Here is a 14,843-nt window from a genome sequence, read left to right as displayed (position 1 = left end):
GTGCACACCCACCCACAGCAGAACATCCCCCAGGTATTTCAGTAGAAATCTCCCCTGCCCTGGATATAAGCCTTTTTTGTTTAGTATATTCAGTATCTAGAAAAACAGAGAGCCTGCATTCAAATAGGCTCAGCATCTTTGGTTTTCAGCACCTTTGGTCGCAGACATTATCTTCTAGATTTGGCAAGCGGATTGGGCAGAAACGCATGAACCCAATGATTCCTTCAGTCTCTCTGTGTAGAGCTGAAAGTGGGGAGTACCGTATTTTTTGCTCTATAAGACTCACTTTTTCCCTCCTAAAAAGTATGGGGAAATGTGTGTGCGTCTTATGGAGCGAATGCAGGCTGTGCAGCTATCCCAGAAGCCAGAACAGCAAGAGGGATTGCTGCTTTCACTGCACAGCGATCCCTCTTGCTGTTCTGGCTTCTGAGATTCAGAATTATTATTTTTTTCTTGTTTTCCTCCTCCAAAAACTAGGTGCGTCTTGTGGTCTGCTGCGTCTTATAGAGCGAAAAATACGGTGATTTATTACAGGCCCTAAGAAAACTGTGCAACTAAGTAGGACTTGTGTCCTAGTTGGACAGAGCTGTATTGGATACATCAGTGTAGCAGGATCTCTGACCTGCCTGACAAATCGATAGAAACAGATTTTCATGGGTAATAGGTCTATTTTAAATCTCTTAAGCAGCATGATTGAATGTTATGCTGTTTCTATATGTACTGCACATATCAAAGCTTTGAGTATGAAACTATTACCTTTACCATCCAAAGAAGCTGAGTCATAGTATTTTGATTTATTTATAAGAAGGAAGTTTTGTGCTCCCATTACATATCCAACATTTCTATCATAAACAGCTGCACCCCAACTTGAAAATTCTAATGGCATTCAAAGTTAAAGCTAAATTTATTTGGATTATAAGCCAATTCTATCGTTTTGTCCAGGAGAACAGCCTCAATCGTACCACTAGGTGGTACCTGACACTACTTTGTTAATCACATAATATAGCTTAGTTGAAAGCAGTGATTGATTGAATTGTTTTCCAGGTGGCAGAGTTACAGGTGATGCTTTCTACTGCCCATCTTCGTAACAGCTGATTATAAAAAAAAAACCATTCTTGGTGGATCTGATTTTTATTTTCTATGCATTTAAAAGTGAAGGACTTGTGTATGTGTATATATATTTATATGTATCTATGTCAATTCAATATTATGGTTTGTTTTCTTTGGTCAGCTTCTGGATAGTTTTAAGCAAAACTGATAAATATTAATCATTGTGATGATACAGATGAAATCGTAGTTGCTTTAAGAAAACAAACTGATAATGTAAAGGACTGTAATCAACATGTGAATTTAGAATGTCTTCCTATTTTATATCTTTATTGAGTAGATATGCCTTAATATGAATCACTTAAAGAGTTATCTAATCAGTTCATTTCACTTAATCTTTCTCTTGTTTCTAGAAACTTATTTCCTTGTGGTGATTCCATGGTTTGTATTATTGATGACAGAGAGGATGTCTGGAAATATGCACCTAATTTGATAACTGTGAAGAAATACGTATACTTTCAGGGCATAGGCGATATTAATGCACCGCCTGGATCAAGGGAAGTTCAAATGAGAAAAACAGGTAACTGTTTTAATGTGTGTTCATGTTTCCTCTTCATTTGCAAGGTAAATATAACATGGTATTTTTAAACAATTCATTAACTAATCTTAAAACAGTTTTTCAAAACCAGTAGAAGTGAGGATTTCAGATTTAGATTCCTTTTCAGTTTGACTACCAGAATAGTTTGCGACTGGAATTAAATGTCAGGGGTCCTTTACCTTTACCTTTTACCAGAATAGTGGACCACCTTTATTCATTGTATTTATACTACTTCTCAGGCAGATCTGCTGGGTCTATAGAATTTGTTGCACTGTTACACGGCATTTGGGGGAATCTCAATGCACCAAGTTGCCTCAAGTTGAAATCAAATTTAAAATCACGAGTTGCATTCTCCAAAGATACATCCTTTAATTGGAGCACAGCATTATTTAACACAGGGTTAGGGCCCCTCTTGCTTGCCTGCTGTGAAGACGATACAATACTGTATCATCTTTTTCCATGGGAAAAATGTTCCATTACTAAAATTGCTTGTATTCCATAAAACTTAACAATTTGATGCAGTACAAGTCAAATTTGGCAGTTAAAAATAGTTTGGAAGAGCAAACTAGATATTATATTAAGCATGACTCTTATGGGTCCGTCCCCCGCACCATTTTAAAAAATAGCAGCTCCTAGGGTAGGGCAGGGTTTAAAATCTTTCTCTTGCCGTGCTGTTTTCCCATAAAATATCAGCATACTCCAAGCAACCATTTTTGTCCCTGAAGCTGTCATTGACTGCAGTATTACCTGACCTGTGGGCAGGGAGAGATTTTGTTGGGAAAAATGAGCCCTGGAAGGTCTTCAACCCTATCGTCCCATATGAATCCCTCTACCCCATAACTGCTATTTTAAAGGACGGCAAAAACAAAAAACACAGACTTTTTAAATGTCATGTCTGTTTTACCCCCCAGTCACAAGCACAACCATGAAGAGTATAAAGTGTGATAAATTGCCCACAGGCTAGTTGTTATTAGAACCTTCCTTTAGTGAAAATGAATGTGGCTCAGAAGAGTTCCAAATCAGTCTCCTCAGCCTACACAAAAACTAACCAGTAGTGTAAGCATGTTTCCAGATGGTGACAGTGAAACTAAAGGTGCCTTTAGTGGAAGTTAAGCTCCATTGAAGTAGCTTAGTAGAAAATAGCACATCCATGTGTAGTTATTTGGGTGTGCTAAAATTAGAACATTAACCTTTTTGGTACCTTTGTTTTCCTCTTTATATTTAGTAAATGTGCTTTTAAAGCCAGGCATGCTGTATCAGATCTATTTTAAGTCAGTTGTCTTCATTTCAAAACTTTACTGACCCCCGCCCCATTAAAAATATTGCAGCTTATGGCCTCAGTTGCAGCCGTGCATCTTGTGCCTGGAATCCTGAGGCAGAGTATCAATAAGTCTGAAAAGACAAGTGTCCTTACTTCTCTATTAATGGCTTGTTATTTGTTGCTTGTGTAAAGGGACTTCCCATCTCCCCATTCTTGTGCTATTGTAAGCTTGTAATCCTCCTCCATGCATTACCGTGTTAAGAGGAACTACACAATGACAGAACACACCCACCCACCCTGCTGCTGCCACCCTGTGTGTCAGACACAAGCTAGCCCTGCTTCACTTTTGCATGGTGAGAGTGGATGCCGGGGTGGTGGTGGGCAGGGTTACCCAGGCACAAGGTGCCAAAGGTGGGACACATGTTGTGCCCTGTGACTTGGTACGTCAAGCTGTGTTTGAGTGCTATATTGTAATAGGATGTTCAACCTTTTTTTCATCCTCTGAAACAATTGAATCTCCATGCTACATATGTAAGGTTTTGAGCCTAGTTATTTGTTGACCTAAAAAACATAAGTGTAATCTATTATTTCCACCACCACCACCACAACCCCAGGTTTCTGGTTTAAATAAAGATAAGCATAATTGGATTAAGTGTCTTTAGCTGTTAGGTCTTTTGTATATTTGTTACTAAGCATTTTGGCTTCAAAGACAGATTCATTTTAATATGCATACATATCTCTTAATTTAGCAAATCATTCTTCAAAAGTAACGGAGGCATCGGACCCAGCAGCAGCAACGGGAGACTCTGAAGAAGCAAAGAATGTTGGAAATGTAGACGAACAAAGCAATGGCATTCAAAAATCTGCAAATGAAGTAAATGGCAATAACTCTGTCGGCAGTGAGACTCCATCCTGGAATTTGAATTGCAATGATAGAGTTAGAGACTCCTTAAGTGATTCTAAACATGGAGTGGATGTTACTAATGATGTGATGAGTGCCAAGGAATCTCATGTGTCTTCAGACGATGATAATAGGACAGTTGTAGGCAAACAGCAGATTCAAAACAAGAGTACAAATTATTTGGACTTTGAATTGTCTAGTGATAGTGAAAGTGACAGTGGGTTGGATGCTAGGAAATCTTCCTCCTCTTCTGCTACAGATAGTGAAAATGAAGGAAAGAGAAGCTGGAGAAAATCAAAACAGCCTGCACTAGAGGAAAGTGCAATGCCTCTGGTGGGAACTGATACGAATGTAGAAAAGGACGGACAGCTGAACCATTCTGCTGACTCTGTATCCTCACCTAGCATCAATCCACATCCCAAGGCATTCGATCTGGAAGCACAAGAAGAGAGTGAACAAGACAGCCTTTGTAGCCTAGGAAATGGTTGCGTGGACAAGAAAGAGGCAGAGACAGAATCTCAAAATAGTGAGCAATCTGGGATAACTGTGGGAGAATCTTTAGATCAAAGCATGGAGGAAGAGGAAGATGACGATACAGACAGTGATGACCATTTAATATATCTCGAAGAGATTCTTGTTCGGGTGCACACGGACTATTACTCAAAGTATGATAAATATGTGAGAAAAGAAACAGATGAAATTCCAGATATAAGAAAAATAGTGCCAGAACTGAAACGAAAAGTGTTGTCAGATGTTACCATATTATTTAGTGGATTATACCCAACCAATTATCCCATAGAAAAAACACGGGAGCATTATCATGCTACTGCACTTGGAGCTAAGATTGCAAAAAACCTAGTATTGAATGAAGATGACCCCAATAAGCCAACACACCTTATTGCAGCAAGAGCTGGTAAGTATGAGTAAATCCAAAACATGGGTTTGAACTAGGGCTCTGTGTGAATAGGTGGTCATACGATTCAGTTATTTTGAAGAACATTCGTACACTTTGAGAGCCAGTGTGGTGTAGTGGTTAAGAGCGGTAGTCTCGTAATCTGGTGAACCAGGTTTGCATCTCTGCTCCTCCACATGCAGCTGCTGGGTGACCTAGGGCTAGTCACACTTCTTTGAAGTCTCTTATCCTCACTCACCTCACAGAGTGTGGTTTTTTTTTGGGGGGGGGGGAAGGGAAAGGAGAATGTTAGCCGCTTTGAGACTCTTTAGGGTAGTGATAAAGCAGGATATCAAATCCAAACTCCTCCTCCTCTTCTTCTTCATTCCTCCTTTAGCCCAGGTTGTGTTTCTTGCTTCTGTTGGTATCTAGAAATGCATAAGTTGTTTATCTGAACAGTTGGCTAGGCCTGTCAGCAAAACTATAATGCTATATGCCTCTGTTGCACACACAAAAATTATCTTACCTTTGCATCTGGATCCTGATTTTGTGAAAACAACTAAGACCTTACAATTGTAGTCATTGCCATGTTACAGACTGCTTTAAATGCATGGGGAGAATATTAAAAGCATCCAAGCTGTGTTCTTAAATCCCGCTGAATTCAGCACCTAATCCCTGTAAACTGTTCTCAATGCTGATTTATTGAAAAGCCTTTCTGTCATCTATGCTAATGTTTGGCTGTTTTAAATAGGCACAGAAAAAGTACGGCAAGCTGAGAACTATAAAAATCTCCATATTGTAAATCCAGACTGGTTATGGAGCTGCTTGGAGCGTTGGGACAAAGTAGAAGAACAACTGTTTCCTTTGAAGGATGATTACCTTAAAACACAAAGGTAAAAAGTAATGTTTTATTATTTAAATAATACACTTGAGTTTAAAATCCTATGGGGCTCACGGTTAATATCCAGTCTTACAAATAGCTGAAAGAGAAGATCCCAGTTAAACAGGGTTATATCCTTCGGATAACCTTAACCCAAGCCATTTGTTTAGAACTCAACAGGTCAAAACCTGCACTTTGAATTGTCCCTGGAAATAAATAAGCAGACAATGCAGTTGGTACAAAAAGAGGTTAACATGAGCCACATGTAAGAAGCCTAAACCACCTGGTCTTCAAAGGCAGCTCCATAGAGCATGTGGAATAATCAAGATGAAGTGACTTAAGGCATAGATCACCGTAGCAAGACAAGAAGGTTCCAGAAAGGGGCACAGATGGTACGTCCATCTTAATTTTGCATAGGCATTCCTGGCCACAGCTTGAACAGCCAGGTCTGAGCCTAGATCCAAGAGCACCACAAACTTAGGAGCATTTTGTTTTAATCTTGCTTTTATTCATTCACATATGAAAACTACCCAGAACCGATAGGTAGAGCTAGTGCTCCATTCCTATAAGCACTTCCTTAGTAATAACCCCTCTTATATGTGCATAAACATTCATAAGCTGTATGGATTAAAGAGTGCCATTGCATAATTAATGCTGCCAGACATGTGTTGTTTCCATGAATGGGCAAGACTTCGGCCAATATCAAGCTGGGTATTACATAAATTACATTATGTTTTACTAGGTGGAGTAAGGATACTTCAGACCAGCTCCATAGTTTCAGTAGGATGGATATGTGTGCATGTTTTCTATAGTTGGAAATATTGCTTTGATGTTATTTAATGTAAATAACAGGTTTTGTTTGGTGCGCTCTAATAAAATCTGATCCAAAAGACTGAATTCTTGTGGAAATAATTGCTGTTTTACAGCTGAGCTATGAATGTGGAAATCTTTAGAGATAATGAGAATATTTTTAATGTACAGTTCTTTGTATCAATGTAGAAGGGGTCTGTGTAGTTCAGTCTAAATTAGGGTTTCCATCACTGCACTAAGCCATAGTTTGGCACAGGCACGGGTCCCATTTTCAGATCGAGGGCCACATTACTTTCTAGGCAAATTTCTGGGGGCCACATGCCAGTTCTGGGTAGGGCCAAAGGCAAAAGTGGACTGAGCAGTTAATGTAATTTTTACCTTTGTACAGTGGGCTTGATGTTCATACACCCCTCTCTATACTCCAGGAAAGCATGAGGCATTATCAGAGTTCAGGGTCATATTTCAACCTGATGCTAACAATCAAGGAGGGTGTGGAGCTGGACCAGTAGGGAGTGGGTCCTGAGGATGCAGCCTAGGATGCAGCCTAGGGAGAGTCCCAAAGACCAGACAGAGATACTTGTGGGGGCTGCATAACTCCTCTTTTAAGGTTCCCCATCCCTAATTTAGCATTATGTAGCCAGGGTGTGTGTTCTAAAACTAACTATACATTAAGAAATGGTGCTTTTCTTTTTGTGAATTTTGGATAAGGACCCTCACTTTATTTATTTTTTAATGACCTAATGGTGGAATACCTAGAAGTTTTCTGACACAAATCAAGAAGTTTTTGCCCGTGTTTACATCGCTGATGAATTTTATTTTCTACATTTTTTTACTTTTCTGTTTTCCAAAAATGTTGCTGATCTATGGTTGAAAGTTCAAACCCACTATGTATACTGTGGGCCAACTTTGGCAAGTGGGCAGGACCACCCACCTGTCAATTATCTGGCATCATCACGACACTAGATGATCGTCATATGTCAACAAGTTAGCCTGCTGGAGTGGGAAAAGAGAGTTCAAAGGGCTTTCTCAGCCCTTTGCACAGTGCTATCCAAATGTGCAACGGCCAGTTGATTGTCAGACACTGGGAAATGCTGCACACACACCTGAGCAAACTTCCCTGTGTTAACACTTGGGAAGTTCTGGGCACAATGCTGTGCTGGTTGTTGGGTGCTTGGGAAGCACTGTGCAAGGGGCTTTGGAGGCCCTGCAAATTAGCAGCACTTGCAAAGCACTTTTCAGCCAAGCCCTGCACTTACTTGTCCCACATTTGACATATGCCCCATACCTGCCCCTGTATGACATCAGGTGTAGGGCAGGTGGGACAGCGCTGGACTAAAACAGTCAGGAGAGATGTGGTGGGCCAAGTGTGTGCGTGTGGTTATTTTTATATACTGTACAGTATACATATATGTATGTATTTATGTGTGTATATGAGGAATGTTGACTGCTAACTTAAGTCTTTTAAACATTTCATCTAACAGAGAGTACAGTCCTGCCATGTTTCCAGATATACACAGTGCTTTCCAGACTGCTCTTTTCCACCCAACTCCCATTCATCCCAAGTGTCAGCCTGGTCCTGAAGTTCGGCTTTATGATCCCAACACCGGAAAATTAATTAGGAAAGGATCTCAAAGCTCCAGCCAGTCTTTGTATATTCAAGCACCAGCTCCTCCTCTCTCTCTGCCCGTCCATGGGGAACATTCCTTATTCAGGTAGATGAACATAACATTTCATAAATCATTTTCAAGTTTTGTTTGGCATTAATATTTTAAACAAGATTGTGAAAGAATAATCCCAAATGTTTTTTCCTCTTGCAATATGTGCTCTTGAGTCCATGTGTGACACTACATTTTTCCTAAAGAAAAGTGTAACACAGATGTGGCTAACCTTTTTCGCCTGGCTGCATTCACCATTGGGCAGTTGGGGGTGGGGTGCGTATAGCACATGCCAATGGTGTGTGTGGCCACTTCACACCATTGCATACACAAAATATGCACTATTGGGGTAGCCACAGGGATACACACAGAGAACTTCCCTCCTTAGCTGATCCCTGCCATCAGCTGAGCAGGGTGAGGCAATGTTCCCTCTGTACTTGTTGAACAATTGAAGTGATGAACCGGAATGATAAACAGTGAGGTGCTTTGTATCCCAATCAGGGTGCTGGATTCTGCCTACCCCAGCTCCATATTTACTTAAATAAATAAATCTTTCTGCCACTGCTGCCAAACTCAGTGGAGCCTTAGAAACCAGAAAAAGTATGTGTGTAGGGGTCAAGTCCCCCAACAGGATTAGCCACTTGTAATATAAAAGTAGGGAAACAAGAATCCCTCTTCACCCTCTCCCTTATTGTGGTTACTTCCAGCTCAATGGTGTAACGTTGGAAAATGTCAATCACTTCTCCTACCTAGGCAGTTATCTTTCCACAAGGGCCAACATTGATGTCAAAATCCAGCATTGCCCGAGCTCTGTGAGTGCGGCTTTCTCCCGGTTGAAGTGCAGAGTGTTTGAGGACCGGGACATTTGCAGGGAAACCAAAATGCTTGTTTACAAAGCTGTTGTACTACCAACCTTACTATATGCTTGTGAAACATGGACCATTTATAAACACCATCTCCAACTCCTCAAAAGAGTCCATCAGTGGTGTCTGAAAAATTTTACACATCACTTGGGAAGACAGGAGAACTAATATCAGTGTACTGGAAGAAGCAGAGATCACCAGTGTTGAAGCAATGATTCTTCAACATCAACTTCGTTGGACTGGTCATGTTGTGCAGATGCCTAATGATCGTCTTCCAAAGCAACTACTCTATTCCAAACTTAAAATTGGAAAGCGTAATGCTGCTGGTCAACAAAAGAGGTTTAAAGACTGTCTCAAGGCAAATCTAAAAAAAATGTATAAACACTGACAACTGGAAATCACTGGCCTGCAAGCACTCCAGTTGGAGGACAGCCTTTACCAAAGGTGTCATGGGCTTTGAAGACACTTGAACTCAGGATGCAAGGAAGAAACGTGCTTAGAGGAAGGCACGCTTGGCAAATCCACACCATGATCAACTCCCGCCCAGAAACCAATGTCCCCACTGTGGAAGGACATGTGGATCCAGAATTGATCTCCACAGTCACTTACAGACTCATTGTTAAAACTATGTTTATGTAAGACAATCTTACATGGCTACAAGTGATCGCCAAAGAAGAACTTCTGGCTAAGCACATTTATATTATCCAAAACAAATTACAGTGGGGCTGAACACTTTTTTACTTTTTTACATAATGTTGTTCTGTTCTAATGCTTTAGAAAAATTGGATCAATTTTTAGTGGCAAAAAAACATAGGCTTTCTTTGGGGTCTGTGTTCTGGTGGGGTGAGAGTCCCAAGTGAGGTGGCTATAGTAAAGGTAAAGGGACCCCTGACCATTAGGTCCGTTCACGGACGACTCTGGGGTTGCAGCGCTCATCTCGCTTTATTGGCCGAGGGAGCCAGCACACATATTCCGGGTCATGTGGCCAGCATGACTAAGCTGCTTTTGGTGAACCAGAGCAGCGCACAGAAACGCCGTTTACATTCCCGCCGGAGCAGTACCTATTTATCTACTTCCACTTTGATGTGCTTTCGAACTGCTAGGTTGGCAGGAGCAGGGACTGTTTCTACATTTGAAAGAAGACAGGTTCAAACTTTTACCTAATTTGTCCGTGGGAGAACAAGTGCTACTGTGAGAATCAGGGTCATGAGTGGCTCACTCTTTCTGCATTTCTAATTGATAAAGCTTTGGCATTGCCTTCAGAAGTCTTTGAAGTGTGGAAAAGGGAAATCCATATTGAGCAACATGAAGAATGGGGCAAAGTTTTCCACTGTATGAGTTTTGAAATGGATCTGTATTCCAAACTGAATCTATCCTGACATTCTATTCAGTTCAGATCATAACAGTTATGTAATGCAGAGCTTTTGAATCTTTTTTCAGAGTTGTTCAACCACACCAACAGCTTTTTGATGAAGAGGAGATGCCAGCAAGTGAGAATGAAGAGCCTGGCCCATCTAAACGGAAACGCCAGCCAAGTATGTCTGAAACAATGCCACTATACACTCTTTGTAAAGAAGATTTAGAAAGTATGGATAAAGAGGTGAGTTCGATTGTGTACTGCTGAGTAATTAAGTGACATGATACGTTTTTAGTGCAATAGAGATATCCAAGCACCTCTAGGGTATGGGAAGATGAAGAGTGACGGTTAGGCTCAAAAATGAGATTTTTAATTTCCATTGATAAACTGGTTTATCTTAATGCTTCATCTGGAACTTGAATGTGGAAACATTATCTGTTTCTTAGCATAACATACATTTTATATTCATTCAGAGGGAATTTGACTGCACAGTTTGATTGCAGTTACTACCCAGTGTTTCCTACCTGAGGCTCATCTGTATATATTTGGTTACATGTAACATACTGCAGAACATGTAATAGATATTAAATATTTTAATTGTATAGTTACTTAATATCTGGCCCTGCTTTCCTTTCCCGGCAAGAAATAACACTTTTTATATGTGTAGCAGATATGAAATGAAAGTTGAATATTATGAAGTCTTATTCTGAAACGTATACACTCAAATGAGATGAAGTTGAGCTATTTCTTGAAATACCTTGATTCATAGATTTTTTCTTTTATCTCATTTTTACCCAATAATATTTTTGCTTCGCACTTCAGAACTTATCACCGCAATTCCTGAAGTTGAAACACAATTAGAAATGAAATCCAGGGACTCTCTATAATCTTAGCAGATACACTAGAGCCTCAGTGGCACCTGCAGCCCATAGTTCATGCAGTGTTCTTATGAAGGATGCCCTTTGTATCCCTTCAGCCTTATGATGGGAAAGTAAAACTTTTGTATTTGGATGCTAAAGGATAGTGGGGCAATTGGAGGTTTCTTCCTTAGTTTCTTAATAATACTGATTTTATTTTGCATATGTGTGTGTCAGAATTGCTTGCTCCAGAGAATGTCATTTCTTTATTTCCATCTACTCAGCTTTTATTCTCTGTATGAATTGTAAAAATGTTGAGTCCTGTATAGGCAATTACTAAGAATAGCTACAATCTGCATAAGCATTTTTTAAATAAATAGTGGCTGGATCCCCTGCTGCTATGGAGAAACTGCTAGCAGCCTATAATCTGAAGATGAATAACTCCCCAAGAACCACACACTGTTTACTTTAATAGTTGAATAAAAATTTCCCCACAAATGGTCAAGTCCTTACAAGTTTTTGCAGAGGTACATTAGTTCTGATAGCAGTAATCGAAAGCACTGCCTCAACTTGTCTTTATGTTCACACACATCAAATGTGCTGGATGTTTCAGCCTGTTTTGGTCTCCTGCTGGTCCCTTTGCTGGAGGCAGAATGGACTTGCGACCTACATGGATGCTTTCCCAGAATGTATGTAGAATTGTACTGGGGAGTATTGGCTGATTCTTATAACGTGTCCCAGTCTTAAGGTGCCCTAAAACTTAGAATTAGTTGAAATGGAGATTCCTGTGATATATTTGCATTCCCTAAGACATAGTAAAACAGGAATAGTTGAAGTTTCAGCTGAGGACTGCATTCCCTTGTGGACAATGTGGGAACTGCATGCAGGTAGGAGACAGGGTCAGAGATGCAACTGGCTTTTGTCTCTGTCCAATAGATTACAACCAGGCACCAAAAGTCAGAGGCTTCTGCATCCACCCACACTTCTATGCACTATTCTGGCAAATTAGAGTCATCATTATAGTTCAATGGCAGTATAACACGCCTGGAAAAGAAAGAAGATTTCTAGGAACCTCGTTTTAGTTTGCTTTGAAAGTTATCCCACTCTGTATCCTACAAAGCAGACCTAGACAGTATGCACTTGTTTCTTCGTATCAAGATCCTTTTCTCTGTATCAAAAGGAAACTGCTTGTTGATTTTTAGCATCCTGAAGAACACAGGAAATCAAAGTGTAACCTGCAACAAAATGTTTGCATTCTGCTCCTGAAGAGGAGTGCTTCAAGATTCCAGTCATTCTGGAACAGCAGCTATGTAGCGGCACATGCTTTTTGCCCCTAACTCCACCCAATCTCTAGTCTGCCCATCCCTTTCTCTTATATAAAAATAAGAGTGTTTCTAGTTCTGAGATTCTTTCCTTTGTCTACCTACAGGAGGCTTAGGAATTCATGTTACCACCAGATCCCCGTAAAAGGTGTATTGACACCTGAGTGGTTGAAATAAATTTCTGGGTCCAGGCTGGTGTTTTCCTCCCCAGGAGCAGCTGCACCATTGCCTCCTTCAAGGCAGCAGTTTGTCAGGTTTGCATACCTGTTTAAGGTAGCATCACCAGTTCAAGTTTTGCGTGTTTGTTGTCAGCACCAAGAGTCTTCACAAAAGTATTCCACCTCAGGTAGAAAGGTGTTTTTAGTTTACCACCTCCTGAGGTTCCCTTCGAGGTAGAAAGCCTACAAGACATTCAGCACACTTTCAACACTAGAATTTCACAGCTTCCTGGTTAAGAAATAAAAAGCAATATCCTGCCCTCTCAGAACATTCAATACCTTAGGACCGTAATGGACACAGCCTAAGCCCAGGTAGTCCTGTCTCCAAAAAAGTTAATGAACCTGTGTCCAGGCATTTCTTCCCAGACTACCAGAATATCAGCAGACCTAATGTCCTTGTTACATTCACTAAGCCTCATGGCTTCTTGTCTAGGCATCCTGCCTTTGGTTTACAGTTACTTCAATGATTTCACCACCACCACCAGAAGACCATAGCACAGAAGGGTCACTTTCCAGTGTCCTGCCATGCCAACTCCACTCTGTTCTCCAGTGGTAGCTGAACCCTGCCAACCTAACCACAAGCACCCCTTCCAGGAGCCTCCCTTGGTCATCCTCATGGGTGCCAGCCTCGAGGGCTGCGGAGCTCATTACCAGAACCCTATGTCTCAAAGGAACTTAGTCTCCCTCAGAGGCCAAGAGCAGTATCAGCTGGCAATAACTTTGAGCAGTCAAGTTAGCACCTGAAGCGTTTCATTCTCTAAGCCACCAACACATCCTATGAGTCTATGGGGTAACCATCCTGGTTCCCTTCATAGATTGTTAGACTCTAACTCCTATCAGCCAGTATAACCAATAATAAGAAATGATAGAAGGTGGCTTTCAATGACATCAGTAGTGTGCCATGTGGACTCTAGAGGGATCAGGTTTTGGGATGGCTGCAGTTCCTTTTCCTATAATATTGAGTGGTGCTGGGACAGTTATGGCTCTTAGAGTGTGAGTGAAAATCTCAAAAATAAAAATAATTTGTAGGCACCTGCTTAATTTTTGCCTTTGAATAACTCTAACAAAAGTGAGGGGAGTTGTTTAAGGGCGTTGATGGAAATGCCCTGCCCCCCCATCTCCCAAATACATTTCAAAAAATCTGTTGGACACTAGGTGTTGAGTGACATGACTATCTGCTCCCAATGTTTTCTTTGGGAGAAGAGGATGTTTTGTTGCCTTTTCCCCCTTTGTGTCTTCCTTGTAGTGGTGGAGAGACTGCTATGTTAAAGTTACTGGTGTAACATAAAAAGCCAGCCTGAGAGCTCTGGAGATAAAAAGGCAATACAAGGGAAAAAAGACTAGAAATTAGTTCAGATTCTGTTATTCTAAAGCCTTTAACTGAGAGGATGATATACTTCTTAAGTCTGTATGTTAGATGCCTGTATAGCTGACGTAAGCTTTGGAATGTTCTCATAAATGCTGGAGGGACCTTAATTCTTAAACTGCATGTGGAAAACAGATATCACATTTAGTGAAACTACCCTCTCGTTAAAATGGCAGAATGGTTGAATGCGTGTTAAAGAGTAAGGTGCAATTTAGCATAACCAAGAAGACACTGTTATTTTTTATTTATACATAAGTTCGCTTCAAGGATGTTAGTTATTTCTGTACTTGCATTTCAAGTGCTGGAGGAATACATTGGGCGCCAGCATGTCTTGTAACTGGTTTCCATCCTCGGTTATGATTAAACACTTCTGCAGGAGCATTTATTCAGCGAAAGGCAAAAAATACAGAACTTTGCAGTTTCAAGCAACATGAATTATCTTCCACCACACCTTCTCTATTGACAGTGTATTGCTATACTCTAATCAACATACATGGTGGGCATGGACCTCAGTTCTGATAGAAAATATTTGTTGAAATAAAAGCAATTACCAAACAAAATGCCTTTGAATGTCCACAGCTCGCACTGCTCAGTCTTTTCATGGGAGGTACTTACAGTTTAAAGCAGGCATAGGCAAACTCTGGCCCTCCAGATGTTTGGGACTACAGTTCCCATCATCCCTGACCACTGGTCCTGTTAGCTAGGGATGATGGGAATTGTAGTCCCAAACATCTAGGGGGCTGGAGTTTGCCTATGCCTGCTTTAAAGCTTTAATAAGTTCTCTTTTACTAGTGGCCAGATTTGTAATAACAAGAT

At 40.6% G+C, this 14,843-nt stretch overlaps 1 protein-coding gene across 1 annotated transcript in view; it reads left to right on the top strand.

The window, feature by feature from the left end:
- Positions 1–14,843, top strand: part of CTDP1 (CTD phosphatase subunit 1) — a 47,966-nt gene that overhangs the window by 17,127 nt on the left and 15,996 nt on the right. The window contains exons 7-11 of the mRNA XM_083623746.1: positions 1,461–1,627; positions 3,656–4,720; positions 5,451–5,592; positions 7,871–8,101; positions 10,348–10,507. Coding sequence (XP_083479872.1) covers positions 1,461–1,627; positions 3,656–4,720; positions 5,451–5,592; positions 7,871–8,101; positions 10,348–10,507 — 1,765 coding nt within the window. The remainder of the gene's footprint in view (positions 1–1,460; positions 1,628–3,655; positions 4,721–5,450; positions 5,593–7,870; positions 8,102–10,347; positions 10,508–14,843) is intronic.

This window comes from Podarcis filfolensis (assembly GCF_964270895.1).
Source record: "Podarcis filfolensis genome assembly, chromosome: 7".
Lineage (NCBI taxonomy): Eukaryota > Metazoa > Chordata > Lepidosauria > Squamata > Lacertidae > Podarcis > Podarcis filfolensis.
The sequence above is the reverse complement of the archived record's forward strand: the minus strand, read 5'-3'. Positions and strand labels throughout refer to the sequence as shown.